Source organism: Triturus cristatus, chromosome 9 (assembly GCF_964204655.1).
Source record: "Triturus cristatus chromosome 9, aTriCri1.1, whole genome shotgun sequence".
Lineage (NCBI taxonomy): Eukaryota > Metazoa > Chordata > Amphibia > Caudata > Salamandridae > Triturus > Triturus cristatus.
In genome coordinates, this window is record NC_140592.1 from 946106015 (window position 1) to 946125373 (window position 19359).

General features: G+C 42.8%; 1 protein-coding gene across 2 annotated transcripts in view; it reads right to left on the reverse strand.

The window, feature by feature from the left end:
• Positions 1-6990: 6990 nt before the first annotated feature.
• Positions 6991-19359, reverse strand: part of CCDC88C (coiled-coil and HOOK domain protein 88C) — a 460272-nt gene continuing 447903 nt past the window's right edge. For both annotated transcript variants that reach the window (XM_085626546.1, XM_085626541.1), the window contains one exon: positions 6991-8153. In XM_085626546.1, coding sequence (XP_085482672.1) covers positions 8138-8153 — 16 coding nt within the window. In that variant the 3' untranslated portion in view covers positions 6991-8137. The remainder of the gene's footprint in view (positions 8154-19359) is intronic.

The following is a 19359-nucleotide window of genomic DNA, read 5'->3' on the forward strand; positions in this document are numbered from 1 at the left end:
GCACTAACTATAACGGGGGAATTTCATTGGTTTTTTATCAGTAAAATTTCCGCTAACTATAACATGTGTGAAACCTATGGTTTTTTCAGTGAATATAAAGATACATAAGTCCATGGAAGATACATATGTATAAGGAAGGTTATATATGTAGATTTAAGTTGTATTTAATAAACTCAGACTTCAAAGTGTTGCTGTATTTAAAGTTATTTTTTTGTTGCTGTAATTCAATAGTGAATCAATTGTAGATAAATAGTTATATGATAAAAGATTTATTTATTTATGAAGTCACCTATATACATGTTAAACATAGAATAATATAACCATCAGTAATATGTACATTTGTGAAGCAGAACTAACGAATATCTAAATATTTTAAAAACATATTTGTTATACACTTTTATACAAAGCAATACACATATGTAGGCACACATTTATAGTCCAAATAAATGCTTATATACAGAGGGATATGCTGTATATTTTTGTTTGAGGATGGCGGTTATGTGAGGAAGAGCCAACTCTTAAGTAGCCTTCTGAAGTTAAGTTAGTCCTCCATGAATCTTAAGTGTGGGTGTAAAAAGTTCCATATTTTGACTACTTGAATAGAGAAGGATGTGGTACACCTATGTTTTTTTTCTTGTATGGTGGTATTTTGAGGCGAGGTGCCAATCTAGAGCGGAGGTTCTTTTGATGAATGTATCTCTTTGTGGTTGATACAAAGCACCTTGAATGTGGATCTTCTTCGAACCGGTAACCAATGCAGGGCTTTAAAGGCAGGGGTGATGTGGGCTTCTGTCTTTCTATGTAATAGAGCAGTTTGGCAGAAGAGTTCTGAATCCTTTGTAGTCTTTTCATAGTTGTTAAAGATGATCCGTGGTAGAGGCCGTTGGCGTAATCGAGTTTAGACAGAACAAGAGAAATAGTAGCCTGGACCTTGTGTGGACATCCCAGGTGGGGGAAGATGCGTTACAGAGTTTTTATAGTAGCGAAAGTTGATCTTTCTAGTTTGTCCACTTGGGCATTCATTGATAGCTTGGAGTCCATGGAAATTCCAAGGTTTCTTACTTCCTTTGATACTTCAGGTGATGTCCTCAGGTCATCAGGCTAGGCGGTGAGTGGGTCATAATTATTTCGATCTCCACACATGAGTATTTCTGTTTTTGAAGCATTCAATTTGAGATGGCTCCATGTCATTCACTGATCGACGGCCTTGAGACAACTGAAAATGTGTGAGTGTCAAATGTCTTTGGGGCTTTCCAGTTTAAGGATTATGTGTGTGTGATCTGCATAGTTATAGCATGTGAGGTGAAGTTGATTGATCATTAAATGACCATGTAAATGATGAAAAGCATGGGTGAGATGATAGAGCCTTGAGGGACCCCTGCTTTTGTGAAGTACAGTTTGTACGAGAAAAGGGGGTATGGATGACATTATTTCTGTCGTGAAGGTAGGATGTGATCCAGTCGAGAGCAGTCCCCTCTATGACGCTTCGTAGAGAATATTACAGTGTCATGGTCAACCGTGTCAAAGGCAGCTGAGAGGTCCAAAAGAAGTAGTGCAGCAAACCCGTTCCAGTCAACTGTTTTCTTAAGATCATCCCAGATGGCAACGAGGAGAGGAGTTGGCTTAACGGCTAGGGCAGTCGACCTTGAATCTGGGGAACTGGGTTCGAGTCTCGGCAATGACGCTAAACATCCTGTGATTCTGGGCAAATCACTTAATCTCCCCGCGCCTAACAAAAATGAATGTGTCCTCATGTAACGCAACTGGTGCTATGTAAAGCGCTCTGATACCCGATACCTTCGGGTCAAGTTTGCGCTATATAAAACTCCGCCAAAAAAAAAAAAGCGAGGCAGATTTGGTGCCTCTTCCAGGACAGAATCTTGTTTGGAAATTGGAAAGTATGGAATTATCTTCAATGATTTGTGACATCTGAGTGAATGCTGCTCTTTCTATCAGTTTGCCCAGGAAAGGTCCATTTGAAATTAGTCTGTAGTTGTAAGGATTAAGCAAGTCCAGGTTTGTTTTCTTTAGTAATGGGCATATGGTCTTTTTTTTAGATCTTCTGGAAATTTTCTAGAGAATGCTAAAGTTATTGCCAATTGGGGGAAACAATTACACAGTTTCAGGAAAGAGATCTGGCACTGTGGACGTGGTTAGCATGGACCCAGTGAACTTCCAGTGGAAATCACATCAAATACCAGGCAAAAAGTGGGAGTGACCATGTCAAAAAGGGGCACTTTCCTACATGGCATGTTCAGAATTGGAATTTAAAATCCGACTTATCTATAATTTAGGATTTTAAATTGTGATTCCAGAGACACCAAACATGAACTAATTATCTCTTCCCATTTGGAAATTATACTTATAAAATGTAATGAGGCAACTCCAATGTTATCCTACGGGAGTTAGGCCTTGCAGTATTGAAAAACAAATTTAAGAGTTTTTCACTAATAGGACATGTAAAACTCACAAGTACATTTTCTACTTTTTTAGATTGAGCCTCGGCAGCACATGCGCTGCTCTGTGAGGCATGCTGTATTAGAGTATGGACTAGAAGCTGCGTCCACTCTCTACATATATTTTTCATTGGCTTGTGTCATTCTCCTTTGTAAATGCTGGCTTCTCATTTGTTAATAGGCTTGTTAGTCCCTTCTTAGTACTGCCTTGTCTTCATTTGTAACCTCCCATGAGGACTGGCTCTTTTACTTCTGTTGTTACACAGTATGTCTTTAGTCTGTAAGCACTATTTTCTTTAATGAGTTTCTCCTACTTCAGGCATGACATGCTTTCCTGCAACATTCAGCGGGCCATGCGCGCTTTGACTTTCCAAGCAGCCCGGGACAATGGCGGCCGCTTCTTTGAAATGAAATAAGTCTCACATTTACAAGAGTTTGAACTATTGGCATTGTAAATGACAATGCCTTTTATTTGAGTGTCAATTAGCAAAACGGATAAATAAAAGGCATTGTCATTTACAATGCCAATAGCTTAAACTCTTGCAAATGTGAGACCTATTGCATTGCAAATGCTTATTAAATACATTGCATCCTGCCCTCTGGGCTGTCAGGGTCTACCCTAAGGGTGATTATTGTATTAAAAATGAAGGTTAGGGTCTGGCAAAAAGTTTATTTTGAAAAGGTAGACAGGTGTGACAGTTTAAACTGCACAAGCAGGCTCTGCATTGTCAGGCCTGAGACATGTTTAAAGGGCTATTTCAGTGGGTGGCACAATCAGTGCTGACGGCCCACAAGCAGCATTTAATTTACAGGCCCTGGGCACATGTAGGCCCACTTTACTAGGGACTTATAAGTTAGTTACATTTTCCAGTTGGGTATAAGCTCATTCTACCAGGTTTTAAAGAGAGCGCACAAAGCACCTCAGCACTGGTTAGCAGTGGTAGGGTGCACAGAGTCCTAAGGCCAACAAACCAAATTCAGTAAAAATAAAATAAAAAGTAGTTGAGGGTGACCCTGCATAAAGGGCCATGTCCAACAACTGTTTTAAACTCTTGTCTGCTTCTCTCCATTGTTGAACTCTACAATATTAACTGGTATCTTTGCCGGTTTACATGTGGTTGGCTTGCAGTTGGAGAATAAGGTGGATCTGTAACACTTCTTTGCACTAGTAATTGGAGCATGGCCTGCATTTTCACAAAGGGTTTGTGGGGTTTAGTCTTACTGTTCAGAGAGAATATTTGGTGAAATCGGTTGGCTTATTGCTACGTGTTACTTACATTGCTATGAAGCAGCAATACTATGGTACCAAGCACTCTGTAAAAACACGAACATTTAATATTTCCTTCACGTGAATAATTACAAATGCTTTTTAAAACAAAGCAGGTTGATGTCTGGTGATCATATGCTATAGAAGGGCACTGAACAATAGACAAAATGAATATGAATGGATGAGAACAGCTCCCAGCCGGCTCAAATGGTGTTATTATGCCTTAAATAGCATATGCAACGTAAGGAGGAAAATATATTTGAGAAGCAATTTAAGAGATTGCCACATTTGATGGAGGTCAGTCAAATGGTTCAAAACTTTTCAGGCGGTCCCAAACTCGCTTTTTACTTGCTCACAAAAGCAGATTCCCCATGGGAGGATTTTCTTGCTTTCATAAGTCTGAAACCTCTCAGCTGATGTTCATCAAATGTTATGGTATTGGGGCCATTCTCTGCATTTTTTTTGTTTCCTAAAAAGTTGGCCAGCCATTTTAGAGATCTAAGGCAAAATAAAAGGGTCCAACTGTGTGCATGACAAGATATTGCTAAAAGTCCACAAACAATTAACAGAATTGTGCGTATTTGCAGTATGATAAGAGATGGTGTATGTTCGTGAATACTATGAATTAGTGCCCGCCAGACAAACCAAGAAACCTTTTGAGCATTTCATGTCCCAGACGCAAACACTCGAGACGACATGGTCTCACACGTTCCAGATTATCAACTTCAAACATTCTGGACTAAAACACACAATCCCATGTGTACATTACAGATACAGTTTGCATCCCACCGAGATCAAAAACAGTGCCAACTACACCCACTGCCAACTATTCACACAGCCGCACACTCCTGACTACATACACACACTGAAACGCACTTCCTATACACATAGCACACATTCTAGATTACACACCGATCAAAATTACGCGTACATACACACACTCATGACTACATAGATGTATTACTGCCTACACACTCTGGACTCCACACACACCATTTTCAGCATGTACCGCTTCAAGTCTGCAAACAGTGCAACCTACACAACCATGCACACATGCTCTCCTGAATACAGACTCAGGACTACATACACACACTCTTACAGTGCCAGTACAGTCAATCTCCTCCTTAGTTGGCGAACGTCCTAACTTTACACATACTCCAATACACACCTCCCACACTCCATCCCGGGTACACGCTCTCAATTCACTTGCCATCCTTAATTCACAATTGGACCTAAAGTTGTTCGGCTAATGTTGGCGAACACTGAAAATCCAAAATCTATTGATGCATGCAAACAAGTATACAGGGCACAGTGAACGTTTTTTTCAAGAAAACATCTTCATAAAATACAAAAACATTATTCACAGGACAATTTAAAAACTACAACCAATTTGAATGCATTATTTCAAATTTAGAAAATGAATCTATCATCTTTAAATAACTAACCAGGAAATGGAATCAAAATATAGCTCCAATCTCGGGTTCAGTTAGTCTTACTGACTAGTGAAGTGCACTACTTTTCTCTCCGTCTTACCAACTTTCTAAAAGTGTGAATAACATTTTCACATCTTCGGCCCTTTAAGGTAATGATAGCATACTCATTTAAGGTAAGTTAATGCAAATGTAATGTTTCCTATACGAACATAATTAGGAGGTATATTACATAATGACACACTGTGAAACCACATGCACAAACACTCAGCCACTGCCCTCAATATTTACACAAAACACAGCATGTATATCTTCACATCACCACATCCATATAATTCCGCTCCTTTTTTTGTATCTAAAGTAAACCCTCCTCAGTATTGCATAGCCGTCCACACAAGGGGTCCATACTTCTCAATAGTAGACGTCCCGAATGCTTGCCGACAAACTGTATTCTGCCCCATGCTGCATTTAATATAACAAACCTCAATAAAAAAATGTTTATTACCTACTTTTTAAACTTATTTGATTTTGTGTCTGCTCATCAGACGTGCCAAACAAAGGTTCGTTAGAGTTACAATTGTCACCGGATGGGCACAGTTTGTTTACCATAGCATGGCTTTATCCACACTATTTAAGGACGTGAAGCAGGAGCATTTGAAATATGCTATTCCATAATGCATAGGTTACAACCAAGAATTTGAATATATATGAGGCTAAGTACCTTGGTCCTCAGAGGACATTAGCAGATTCATGTTTATTGAACAATTTGGTTTCCACACATTTTTCATTTAAAAATGATTTAAAGATGCACTTAGATTTAATAACCACGGAACAGATGATCAACATTTCACACCTTAAATAATGGTGAAACAAATTTCACCTGGAAAAACAGAACAATGGTCCCAGACTACCAGTCATCACCGACAGCAGGAAAAACAAGGTTACCCTTTGCTCCCGATTCCTATTTATCGATCAAGTGGACCGCCATTCTTGTGCAGTGAAGACGCATGCATTCGCTGAATGTTGGTGGCGGAAGGAGAACTCTAGGATCCACCTTGTTACTGGGCTGCTCTCATGTTGTCCCGAGGCAGTTATGAGTAGATCTCCTAATATATATATATATATATATATATATATATATATATATATATATATATATATATATATTTATTTATTTATGTCTGGCACCTGTGGTTTTTATTCTTCCATTAGAAATGCAAGAAGACATTTACATCAGAATAAAAACAAAAAAGTAGGGCTACATGGGCTGCACTGGGGACTATTCAAGATGTCTGACCTAGTTTTCCCCAGGACTCACTTTCCCTAACAGAGGAGACCCTCGTGATCGCCCACTAACCAATCAGAATTCAGTCAGCTCTGCATACTTTTGCCTACTTGCTATGTATGGAACGATCACGGCTCAGATATGGTGCCACTGTTGTCTCGTGAAAATGAGACTGATCAGGTGATAGGAAACAACACAAAAAGGAGCAATATCAATGTCTTCCATTTAAGTAAGATTTGCAGTTGTTATGGAATGTTTGGAGATGCCATCCTAGCTCACTTTCATCATTCTGGTTGAGTGCAAACTAATTTTTCTTCAAGTGCCTGCGAAATTCCCTTAATTGACCAGTTACTTATTTTCATTAAGCACATTCTTCCTGTTTTTCATTCTTTATGAAACTTTACCCGACACTGAGATTCCTGCAGCAAGTTCAGCAACTGCATTAAATGCATCCCTTTATCTTAACTTTATTAGACTGATTCATAACCCCCGCCCACCCCCAGAAAACTGCTTAAAATAAACAGATGGTAGGCAAACTAAATATACTGCAGATAATACACACAAAAGACCATTTCTTTTAATGTCTCCGTACCCCGTTAGTGTGCAATGCTGTGAGCTAAACCCCAAAAACTTAAACTGAGGGCTTTTTTGTTAAGTGCATTTTTGCCAAATTAAAAGAGGAAAAACAGACTTCAACATACACAGATAGGAAATGACATGGAAAACAAACATACGCTGGAGGAAACTTAGGAAAAACTGATTTACAAAACTTGTTTAAAAACCGAAAAAATAGAACATTCTGCTTGACAGACATCGAGTACCACAGGCAACCAACAGTACAATTATCCATGGACAGGAACAGCACCCCAGAAGACAAGTCAATTTGTTAGCATCCATGAAAAGGAGCCATTGGACAGCATCCAGAAAGGCAAGGGACCCAAATCCAGGAAGAGAGACCAGTTTATCTGCATCTAGCAAGAGAGACCGATTAATAATTGGCCAGTAACAGCAACCACTACATTAGCATAGAAAGGAGGTACCAATATACCAGTTTAGGAAGAGGGACTAATTTACCAGCATCCCAGAAGAGAGGCCAATTTACCAGTATCTAGGAAACAACCAATTTAGCAGCAACATAGGAAGTGGGACCGGTTTACCATCACAGAAGGAGGAGCTAACTGGTTTGCTGACTCTGAAAAGGGCCCCAATAAAGCACCTGCTTATGAAGTTGCTGTAGTGTCCTAAATACAGGAGAAAGCTTCCAGCCACTTCCACTCTCATGCTTTTCAGGGGGACATTGGGCCCCAAGAACTTCTAGAAGGACCTCCAAAGTTCCACCAGTCAGTTATTGAGAGTGGAGAATCGTGCAGTGTAACATCTTGAGGCACTTCCGAGGTGAGGGGGTGGGTACCGCCAAGGCTAAAGAGGTGCATTTCCAGTTTCTTTCAGATGGTCAGGGCAGATGACAGCAGGTCCAATGCATCACAGTCTGGGTCACTTCAAGGTGAAGTGGCGTCCATTCTTTCACCAATAGCTTTTCATGAAGATACTGTGGAGATTCCTATTAATGACGTAGATGGAGTGCTTTGCTTTAGTGAGGATTTTAGGGATAAATATTCAGGTGACCAAGTGCTGATGTGCAATTCTAATGCTTCTGTTGCCACAGGATGGATATCTGTTCATCGTCGGTGATGAAACTTCAACTCCAACGATGCCTGTCAAGGAAAGAAAATACAATATGCTGAGTTGTGCACATTTAGGAAGATAACACACTCTGAAAATGCTGAGGTAAGGCTCTCTCTACTTAAGCATGTATTGGAGAAGTCATTTGGACAATTTTAGACATGGTGCCTTTACTAACAGGGCCTAACATTGTGTACAAACCTCGACATTTGTTTCATATTTATTACAGTGTCAGGATGGCAAGGCCGTGGGATATTCATTACAAAATTATAAGACTGCCATTCACGGCATGACAAAGTATGAAAAAAGGCGGTGGGGTACTCTGTGCTTCCGGTTGTGGGAAGCGGAGTATTACGGTGAAAGAGCGCCTCACCACAACCTCTCGTCACTGTAATAGAACTAGCTCCTAACCAGGCAATATTTTCTCTGAGATAACCTTGTCAGTTCACTGTTCGCTATTTGGCATAAGAAGATAGGCTTTCTTCAGAGTGAGTTGAAGATGCATCTGGCACCAAAATAACACGTTTCCCGAGTACAGAAATTACTCCATAATATCCCCAGGCCACTTATAGAAATATGTGGGAAACTACGTAAAAAAGGTGCGTTTTTCTTCATCCAGATATGGGCATTTCACAAATATGCATTGCCAGCCTCTCACTTCTTAGAAGCTGTCATCTAGGTGACCATTCAAAGATGCCTTGGACATCACCATGGCCAGTATTGTCCTAGGTCACATAGAGGATAGAACCATGGAGTAGCTGACCTCCTAATACTGAGTGGTGGTAGCAGCCAACTGTATGTAGAAATGCTAAACTGCCATGTAAGGTGTGCCACCTGGAAAAGATTTGCCCCTGTGGCGTCAGCCTCCTCACATTCTGGACACTGGGCCATTTCAATGCATCGTCGAGTTTGGCAGCCACATATGGTGCTACCGGTTACTTGTGGTGCTGCAAATGCTCGCAGAAAGGTCACTTGCAAAGAGTTAAGCCCAGCAGAGTTAGGAGTGTGTATACATTGGAGTGCGTATGTGTTTGAGAGACAGGTCACAAGTGTTCCTCCAGTCTGGCAGTTTACCAAATAATGATGGTTGGAAATGCCAGAATTTCATTGTGACCAACGACTATTTACTATGGACACATTGAATACAATTGTTTTAACTCATCTGAGCAACTACAGATAGGCACCAACCACATGCAAATCCTTCTTGACCCTGCCCCAAGAGGGACAGCCCATTCTCAGCTGAGAGGGGTGGCCACCTCAGAATGGGAACCCAAATAACCCAAGACCAGTTTCAAGGCCAGTGAGCCTCATTGGTAAAGTGAGGCGTGAGTCATATGGCAGAGAGATAAGGGGTCAGGCATAGGCATTGCATTTAATGATGGTTACTTTAAATCTGAAAGGGGATGAATGTAAAGGGTTGAACTGACCTGACTCATTCTTGTTCCTCATATCCTCTGATCGGGCCAAAAACACAGGGGCCCTTTTCTGCCATAATAAAGGCAATTCTATGCTATTTTGTGTAGCCTGGGCAGGCTGGTGCCAATTCTCAATGCCAGACCTGGCAAAATGGTGTCCATCAAGATAGGCATTGTGTGGAAATCCATTGCATCCGGAAGGTCATCCCTAGCTTGAAGATTGCCCTGGCATAGTGGTGGTTGTTATTGGCATCCCTACCATGGTGTGGTACCTTGAGATATAAAACCCTTCTTTAGCATAATAGTGTAAATCTTGGCATACTTCCCTGCATAATGCTGGTGGGTGCAAGGCTGCCTCTCGATGACGGAGCCCATTGTTTATGGTAATGTGTGAATGTATATTGTGGGAAACCTAGGCATATGTTGTCCATCATTGACATGTTAATTGTTTTCTTAACTTATTTGTAGCCATGGCTGATTAAATGGATTGAAATTTCTGGCATATAAAAGCCATCTGTAACCCTTCAATCCATGTCCAACAATACAACTTAGCTTTGCTGTCTTGGGCCGCCTTAGAGGGCTTGTAGGCTGTCTGATAGACAACAACATTTCTGCCAGACCGATGCACTATAATAAATACACTTGCTCTTGTCCTTAAATAGCTACCATTATTCAGTATTAAAAGTGCACCAGAAGCAGTGGACTCTTCAAACCTTTGGTCCCTGGAGTCACTGCATAGGCTGTATCTAGAACAGCTACTGTGCTCCTGTCTCAGGGAACCAGATAATTTACAGATGGGCTGTAAGAAAATGGGTTATTAGTCAAGGAGGGGACTAACCAGCTTGAATAATAATCCCAATCTAGATCAATGTGAATCCTCAAAGTCACTTAATTAACCTCATCTGAACCTCCTGGTAGGTATGGCACAGAGCAGGCAGGCTTAACTTAGTGTAATGTGTAAAGTATTTATGCTGTACCAACCCAGTAATAAAGTAAAAAAACAATAAAATACCAAATCAAATTAGAAAAATAGAGTTAATTTTAATAAATAAAATTACAAAAATCCAATAAGGTGAACCAGCTATGTGAATTTTTATTTAGCACCGAAACAGTATTAAGAGCCAACTGTGGTCAATTGGTCGTGGTAGACCAAGTTCTAGATGTGATTTCTGGCCGACCACGATGGACCGTGGTTCGGATACAGAAACCAGGTTCAACTCAGTCAGAGGTTTTACCTTGGGACTTAGTCTCAAAAATGGAAGTCAAAATTCTTCAGTGGGGTAAGGAAGCAGGCAGTAGCCAAAGAGGGCTCCCTGAGGTCGGATAGCCGATGGAAACAATGGTCTCTGTGAATCCATTGGTTTTGACGGGAAAAGCTAAAAGTGGGAGAAATCTGAATGTCATGCCCATGGAACTCCTCTCACCGGCCGGATACACTTGGCGCCTTCGCTAGGTCATGATTTCTACATTCATACTTCGTGATTTTTTCAGAGCTTGGTATCCTTCAGTTGGGAAAGATTGCAGGCTATAGCCGAGGAGGGGTCCACGAGGATAAAAACCTTTTTTCGGGAGGTCTGACTGAATCAGAATTGCTGCTGCAGAGATGCTCCGAGCAGTAGAAACTTGAATCTTCTGCTCAGCGGCAATGCACCGTGGGAGTATGTGCTTGGCTTGTTGGGCACGGCCCTTCGGAGGCCTTGAAGTTGAGAGATTTTCTACATCACAGTTTTTCAAAGGTGTAGGAGAAGGAAACCTGAATATTTTAGCTGTCTCTACATTATCTTCAACGGGATGCAGAGCAGCATAAATGTCAACACAGGTTGAATAGGGAAGTTGGAAGCTCTGGGACTCCCAACTGACTGTTGTACAGTGGCAGTCAACCCCACAATTCTGGAGAAGTTCTGTACTACCAAGGAAAGCTTTGACCTGATTCATGAGAGATCCCCAAGAAATCTGTCTTCCAGTGAGGCCTAGTGCATGGCTGTGCAATCCTTGTGCCCTCTTGGGTCCAGTCATTCCTGTCAAACTGTGGGCCCTACCTTAAATGTGTCTCTGTCCTTCATCGATGATGGTCAGCAAACCTTCCTTCAGAATCAAGTTTTGACACAACGGACGCCTTCTTGAAAGTTCCATTCCTACTCCGCCAATCTGATGACAGCTCCACCATAGGTCATTCAGCAACCGATTACATCATCAACGTTTGCATCATCCTTCCTTCTTACTGGAGGTATTTATGGGCTACCTTCCATGATCCAAACACATTCGGTGCCTGGAGTTTACCTACCTATGCATCTGTTGCAGTACTCAAGTTCTGGTATCCACACTCACACATAACTATAGAGAAGTTGGCCCTACAATGATAAAGTGATGTAAAAAGAAAGTACACCACCTTAACTTTCTATGGTTTTACTTATTAAAACATATTTGACTTTCACACAGTCCTCACCAAGTCTTAACAAGAGATAAATCTAATCAGATGTAACAAATAAAACACACATTTCACAGTATCATTTATTAAATAGAATACAAATCAGCCAACATTTGGTAGGTTTGTGAGGAAAAAGTGCACCCTATGATTTAGTACCAAATTGAACCTTCTTTAGCTAAAATACCCTGCGGTAAGCATATCATGTGTTGTCATTGCCATATCCCATGGGAGGAATTCTGGCCCTCTTGTTCGTACAAAGCTGCTTGAACTCAGTATTGTTTGACAGCCTTGGTTTAGCCATTGCCTCTTAGGTCTCAATAAAGTTGATGTCTTGGCCTTGACTTGGTTATTTCAAAAGTAAGATTCTATTCTTTTTCAGCCATAGATTTACTTATGTGTTTATGTCCTCTTGCATGATCCACTTTTAGCTAAGCTGTAGCTATTGGGAAGATTGTTTTACTTTTCCTTCTACAATGTGCTAATATGTATAGCAATTTATCATGAACTCCATTAACTGTGAGATATCTGGGTCCTGTGGCTGCAAAGCAGGTCCATATCAACATCCCCTGCACCACCATCTTTATGGCTGGCATGAAGTTCTTGTGGAGACATGCAGTGTTTGGTTTTCACCAAACATATTATGCATTATAGCCAACAAACTCCATGTTTGTCTTATCTGGCCAGATAGCATTTTTCTAGAAGTCATGTGATTCGTTTGGAAACCTAAGCTATGCAGTAATTTCTTTATGGCAAAAGGAGTTTTCCCTTTGCACACCCTTCAAAAAACCTTTACTTTTCCAGTCTTTTCCTAATGAACAAATCATGAACTCTTAACAGTTTCCATATTGACAGAGATCTGTAGATCCCCGAATATAGCTTTGCATTTTTGTGATCTCTAGGAGCAGCATACGGTCTCGGCCTGGGGAGAATTTAGTGGTACGCCCACTTCTAACTATGTTGGAACTTTCTCATTTTAGAATAATGGACTCATTCTTTTGATATGGCTTTTTAGCCCTTTTCAAACTGATGCGCAGCATCGATTCTTTCTGTAAGACCATTACTAATACATTTGCCCTAAGAATGATGTGTTACCACAAACAAAACTGACAAAGTTAATGATTTTATACAAAGGCTGTAGCACTTCATGATGATCCAGTAATAATGTGCACTTGTTTTGCAGCACCTGACTACTTACCTTCTCAACTTTTCTAGGAAGCAGAAAGAGTGCACTTAAATTTTTCAAACACGGCTTCTGAATGGCAGCTGTATGTATTAATGTATACATCCATCGCCTTTTGGCTAGGCTCGTGCTAAAGAAATAGCAGATATATATATATATATATATATATCTCAATCATGTGATCAAGGCTCGTCAGAGCCGAAACGCGTAATGGCTGTTTGAACAATAAATAATATTTGCACAGAAATCGTGGTTCGTTCCCAGTTTGTGGGAATAATACTGCAGTGATTAACGGAATCCAAAGTGTGTGTGTATATATATATATATATATATATATATATATATATATATATATATATATATATATATATATATTTGTAAACCGTAGACATTCACTGAAAAAAAACAAAAGTTACAGGGGCGTTATAGTTAGGAAATGGAATTAAAATAGCCTTAGAAATTCACTGCAAATTTTTTTTTAGTTAAACATTTCACTCATACAAAACCAGAGAACCTCAGCAGTTATGGTTAACTCAGCTAACTATAACTCACGCCTCCGCAATGCACTGCTTATGATCTCACATATTACATCACTCATGACATGGTCAGTAACATCACTGATATGACATTAGTGATGTCATTTGAGATGTCAAGTGAGTGTAGGTGTTTTAAAGAGTTTATGGGTGTTAAACATAAATACTAAGGTAGTACAAAAGTTAAAGTTGTATACTAGGTGTTTTACTAATGAGTGAGATGACTGATCTATATTATGTGAGTAGCTGTGTGACTGTATGCATCCTTGTTTGTATGGGTGTGTGAGTTGCTATATGGGTGTATACGTGGGTGTGTGAGTAGCTGTGTGGGTGAGTGACATGGTGTGTGAGTGGCTGTATTGGTAAGTGGGTGTGTCGATGGCTGTATGGGTGAGTGGCAGTGTGAGTGGCTCTATGAGTGGGTAATTGGGTATGTAGTGACTGTATGGGTGAGTGAGTGGGTGGGTGTCTGAATGGCTTTATGAGTGAATGACTGGGTGTGTAAGTGGTTGTATGGGTGAGTGGCTGTTTGAGTGGGTGTTTGGTTAAGTGAGTCGCTGTGTGAATGGCTGTATTGGAGAGAGTGTCTGTGAATGGTTGAGTGAGCAGATGTGTGAGTGCTTGTATGGATGTGTGAATGGCTATATGGGTGAGTGACTGGTTGTATGAGTAGTGTTAGGGGTGAGTGAATGGTTGTGTGAGTAGCTGTGTGAGTGAGTGGGTATGTGAGTGGCTCTATGGAAGAGTAAAGGGGTGTGTGACTACTAGTATGCGTATGTGAGTGGTTGTGTGTGAGTGGGTATACAAAAGGTTGAATGATTGTGTGAGTGGTTCTGTGGATGATGTTATTAGTGATGTCATTTGTGATTTCATCATGGTTGTCACTGACCATGTCATGATTGATGTAATATGTGAGGTCATAAGCAGTTCATTGCGGGGGCGTAAGTTATAGTTAGCTTAGGTAACTATAACTGCTGAATTTCACAGGTTGTGTACGCATGAAATCTGAGCCTAACTATAAAGGTTTTTTTAATTCTATTTCCTAACTATAACAACCCCGTAACCTTTGGTTTTTTAAAGTAAAATTGCTACGGTTTTTCAAAATCTTTTTCCTAACTATAATGTCCCTGTAACCTTTGGATTTTTAAGTGAATTTCAAAGGTTTTTTTTAACTAGTAGTTGCGTTTGCAGAGTAGTGTAGAAAGGGGATGCGGCCTCCGACCAGCTCTCGGGACTCCTTCTCTGTTGGACTTACTGGAAGTAAAAGGAGAGCTTCTGGGCCCCCAAGACCCCTCACTTTCCAAGAAGACATCATTCTCACAACCAGCAGTGCGTCAGGAGACATGTGGTAGAGAAAAGGGGCGTGACCTCAGAAGACCACTCAGCAATCCTGCTGTGTGGGACTTACTTGAGGTGTAGGAATGTATGATCCTTCTGCATGGTTACCCCCACTTTTCACGTGGTGCTAAGCTGTATTTTGACTAGTCTGACTGGGATCCTGCTAATCAGGATTCCAGTCCATCTGCTTTCTCCCAAAATTGTTGTGTTGAGTACTTGGGTACACTCCAGATTGGATACTGGGGTACACTATCAATTCCTAGTCTATGGTACTAAGGTACCAGGGGCATAGGTACCCCAGAGGTCTCCCGTGGGCTGAAGCATGCATTATGCCACCCATGGGAGACCATGCAAAGTGGATCTACAGGCCTGCCATTGCAGCCTGTGTAAGTTGGTGCTTGCACAAATTACATAAGAGATAGGTTTCCTATATCTAAGGGTCACTGTACTTAAAACCTATAAGTCACCCTAATAGCAGACCTTTGCAATCCTAAAGGCAGGGTTGCTTGGGTCTAAGTGATAGGGTGCCCCTGCATGAGCAGAACACCCCTGCAGCCTACGGAGTCCATTCTCCCGGGTTGTAAGTGAAGCAGCCATATACCATATAGAGGGACACCGCGTAATTACGTGATGACCACCTCGAAAACCGCTGCAACAAATCCTATCATGTTTGGTATCAAACATGTTGGAATCATACCCCCACACCCTAAACGATGTGAGATGTACAATTCCAAGCACTGGAAGAGCCTTGCGTTAGGCTTTCAGTGTTCGCGGTACTAGCCTTCTAGACCCGGACAGTACAAAATGGTTGCTGCCGACCAGACACACATTCCTGGCCTCCTGCTGCTGAGCCAAGCTTGAGCAGAGGAAGGCAGAACAATAGGCATCCAGTCACAAGGGAGGTATGACCACCTCCCAGACAGGATTTAGTGTATTTGGATGAGGTGGGTGTGCTTGCCAGTGCCACTCAGTCTTCATGAGGGTCACATTTGGTGTCCCTGTGCATAGTCCAGTTCAAACCAGTCCTGGGAGCCGTTGGCTCCCGCTCTGGTGCTAAACTGGACAATGGACATGGAAGTAACCTCCCCTTCTCCTGACCCTCCTCTGGGAGGGTCCCCTGAATCTTCCCAAACCTTTCCCTAGGGTACTTAAGGGCTTACGTGGTGTAGGTCACTAGATTCGTCGTGGGATAAAAATCAGATCAGACACCACTGCTCTTCTACCGTCTGGGCACTCTGGACTTCGCTGGACTTCATTTGGGTCTGACTTCGTCTCCCTTCCAGTCTGCTGCATCGTCTGTGCATGTGCATCATACAGGAACCTTCCAAGGCCTGTGAAGCATCAAAGACACCTGAAGAAATCTCCCTTGGAGTGAAGGAGTCACTCCCCTGCATTCGCAGGCACCGCAACTAAATGGACAGGTCTACAGATCCTGATCTCCTCCGGACTTCGTGGGCTCTGCAACACAGGTGATGTTTCTCTACAGCTCCCAAGGCCTGCCCTTCCCTCTCACCAAGTTTGAGCCCAGTATCCCTTTTGGAGGTTGAAATAACCGAACCCTTGTGCACCGCATCCAACTTGCAGTTGCAAAGGCTTGTTGGTTTTTTTGCAGGAAGATCTTAAGGCTCCAAGTAGCCCCAACCCCGAGCACCTCCAGTGACCAGAACCTTCAACCACACCGCATCGTGGCCTGCATCTTTTGGTGGGCTGCTTGAGGTCCTCTCGCGACTCCAGTGCCTCCAGCCTGTGGGTCCATTTGAGGGTCACCTTTGTCTCCTTTGGGCAGCCCTGATTGCTCGGGCCAGCCCTAACCCCCCTGCTTGTGGTGAGTCCCCTGGTCCTTGCTGGTCCCAACCTTGCACCTTCTTGACTTTCTCCGTGGGTTGCATTTGCCATGGCTTGTTGGTGCTCCCGCCAGACACCAACCCTCAGCACTCGACAACCTTTGTGGGACAACTCATACCCGGGTCCTGGTCTTCCTTAGCGTTGCCTGGTCCTTACAGCTGCAGAGCCAAGGGCATCATCATCTTCTCTGAAGCACCAGACATCAGAGATATTCGTCTTCCAAGTCTCCTGGTCACTCCTGAGTGACACAGACTTTGTCTCCTCTGCTTTCTGGTACTCCTCTTCAAGAATCCACGTTTTGGATTCCCACTGACACTTTCTCCTCTTCCAGCAGCGGCACTTTCCTGAAGGCCTCCATTGGATTCAACGGCAGTTTCCGACACCACTTCACATGTATGCACCCAGCTTCCCTGCTGTAGGTAACGTGGGTACTAGGGTATCCACGGGTGGGGTAGCTCTCCAACCTTCTGTCTGCCACAGGGTTTCTTCAGGGTCCACTGGGAAGGGTCCTTAATCTTTATAAATCTAACCGCAACTTCCACATAGAGTTGTACGGAGCACGCAGTTGTGTTTCCACACTGCAAATGCTCTCGCGGGGTTTACGTCCTCTCGACACTGTCTTGACTCGAGTTGTGGTTCTTATACCACTTTCTTAGTATACTGTTTGGTCCCCCCCCCCGCCCCCCCCCCCGGGGCCACTGTGTATTTCTTGCGGTTTACTGTGTTTCTTTGCTAACGTATTGTGTGCATTGTGTTTATCTCCGTGATGGAGATATTGGAACGCACTAGAGAGTATTACACAATAAATACATATTTTTATAAATACTTTGTGTGGTTCTTTTTCACTTAATCTATACTATAGCATTGCATTCTGGTAAAACCAGCTGCTTTACACTCCTTCTGGACTAAGATTGATGGCTGCTCTCCACAGTTACCACAGAGAGCTTTCTAAGGTTGTCTAAGACCTCTTAAATCACCATAAGGGTTGTCTGGACTGGTGCAGTGTGCCCACTTACAGAAGTTGACATCATATACCAGGTCAGCTTCTCACAGGAGGTAACCGGAGGGCTTGTTCGTCCCCAAGGACCCTCTAGAGCCAAGGGGACTTCATCCCACAACCAGAACTGCACTAGGAGGCGCATTTGCAGAGTGATGGAGACAGGGACGTGGCCTTCGACAATTTGCCAAACAAAAAAAAAGAAAGTATTTATTCGGAGGGGGTGGGGGGGCTGCATGACCCCCTTTCCTGGGCCAATTTTAGCCCCGGGGACCCCACCCCATGGGGCCAGGCTGATTTTAATGGGAGAGGGAGGCACGCAGCCCCCCACCTGGGCTTATTTCGGCCCCAGGGATCCAATACCCAGAGTCCAACATTTAAACAAAAAAAATGTTTAAAAACTTAAAGGTAGGGTGGCCGAGTGGACCCCCTCCTGGGCTGATTTCAGCCCCTATAACCCCATCCCACAGGGCCTGGCCTCACTTGTGTGTGCCCTGTTCCAACCCAGGGCACTCACTCTGATGGAGACAGCGGTGGGAGCAGACATTGCTTTGACAGAGGGAGCTGCTAACATGCAGCTCCCTCTCTGTCAGAGCAATTGTGCTCCGCTTTGAGCAACAAGAGAAAAATGCTCTTGCTTGCACAAAGTGGAGCACAGTTTGCTATGGCTTGGCGGGAGTGGTGAAGCTACAGCCAAGCCATAGCAAACGCTATGTCCCGGGGGTGGTTATCCCAGGACATAGCAGGAGTCGGCCTTGGAGGGGTGGCGGTCCCCAGGTCCATGTATGGTCTTCAATGTCACCTCGGGGAGGCGGTGGTCCCTGGGGCTGTGCGAGGCGCGTGACCCACACATTACATTTTAGAAAAGCCCTTGGGAGGTGGCGGTCTTCGGCGCTGCGTGCCCCCCTCCTTCCTGAATCAACAACAATTAAAGCCCCGGGGAGGTGGCGGTCCCCGGTGTTAGGGTGGGTCAGAGAGACTCCTCACAGACAAAATAAAGAAGCCAAGGGGGAGAAGAGTTGTCCAAACACTTTGCTGCACATAACCTAGTTAACCTTGTTATTTTGACCATCCTATAGAGGACTTGGTCGCACATCGACCATTGAATATATGTTTGTAGCCAAGAATTATTTACCCTAGTTCTCTAAAGGGGAGATTGTACAGATTGGTTTGGAGGATTATAATGTCCTTTTTGCCTTATGACAACTGCCCTTAAGTAGACGTAAATGCCCCACCAATGCCATTCCTATCACACAACACCCTCAGGCTTATTTAGCATCTTAAAGACCGAACCGATACCCTGACTTCACTACTGAAGCTGCAACAGGGGCTGTTTCTCAATTGTTTGGCAAAAGTAAGTGGGGCTTCTATGTTAGCACATTTTGAAAGTCCAAGTCAGAGTATTAAACAGTTCCTGCATAAACCCTCCCTGTCTGACAAGGGGGACTGCGATGGTTTGACAATACTGGTCAGCAGCTACTCGTAGGCTGAGGAAGGCGTTG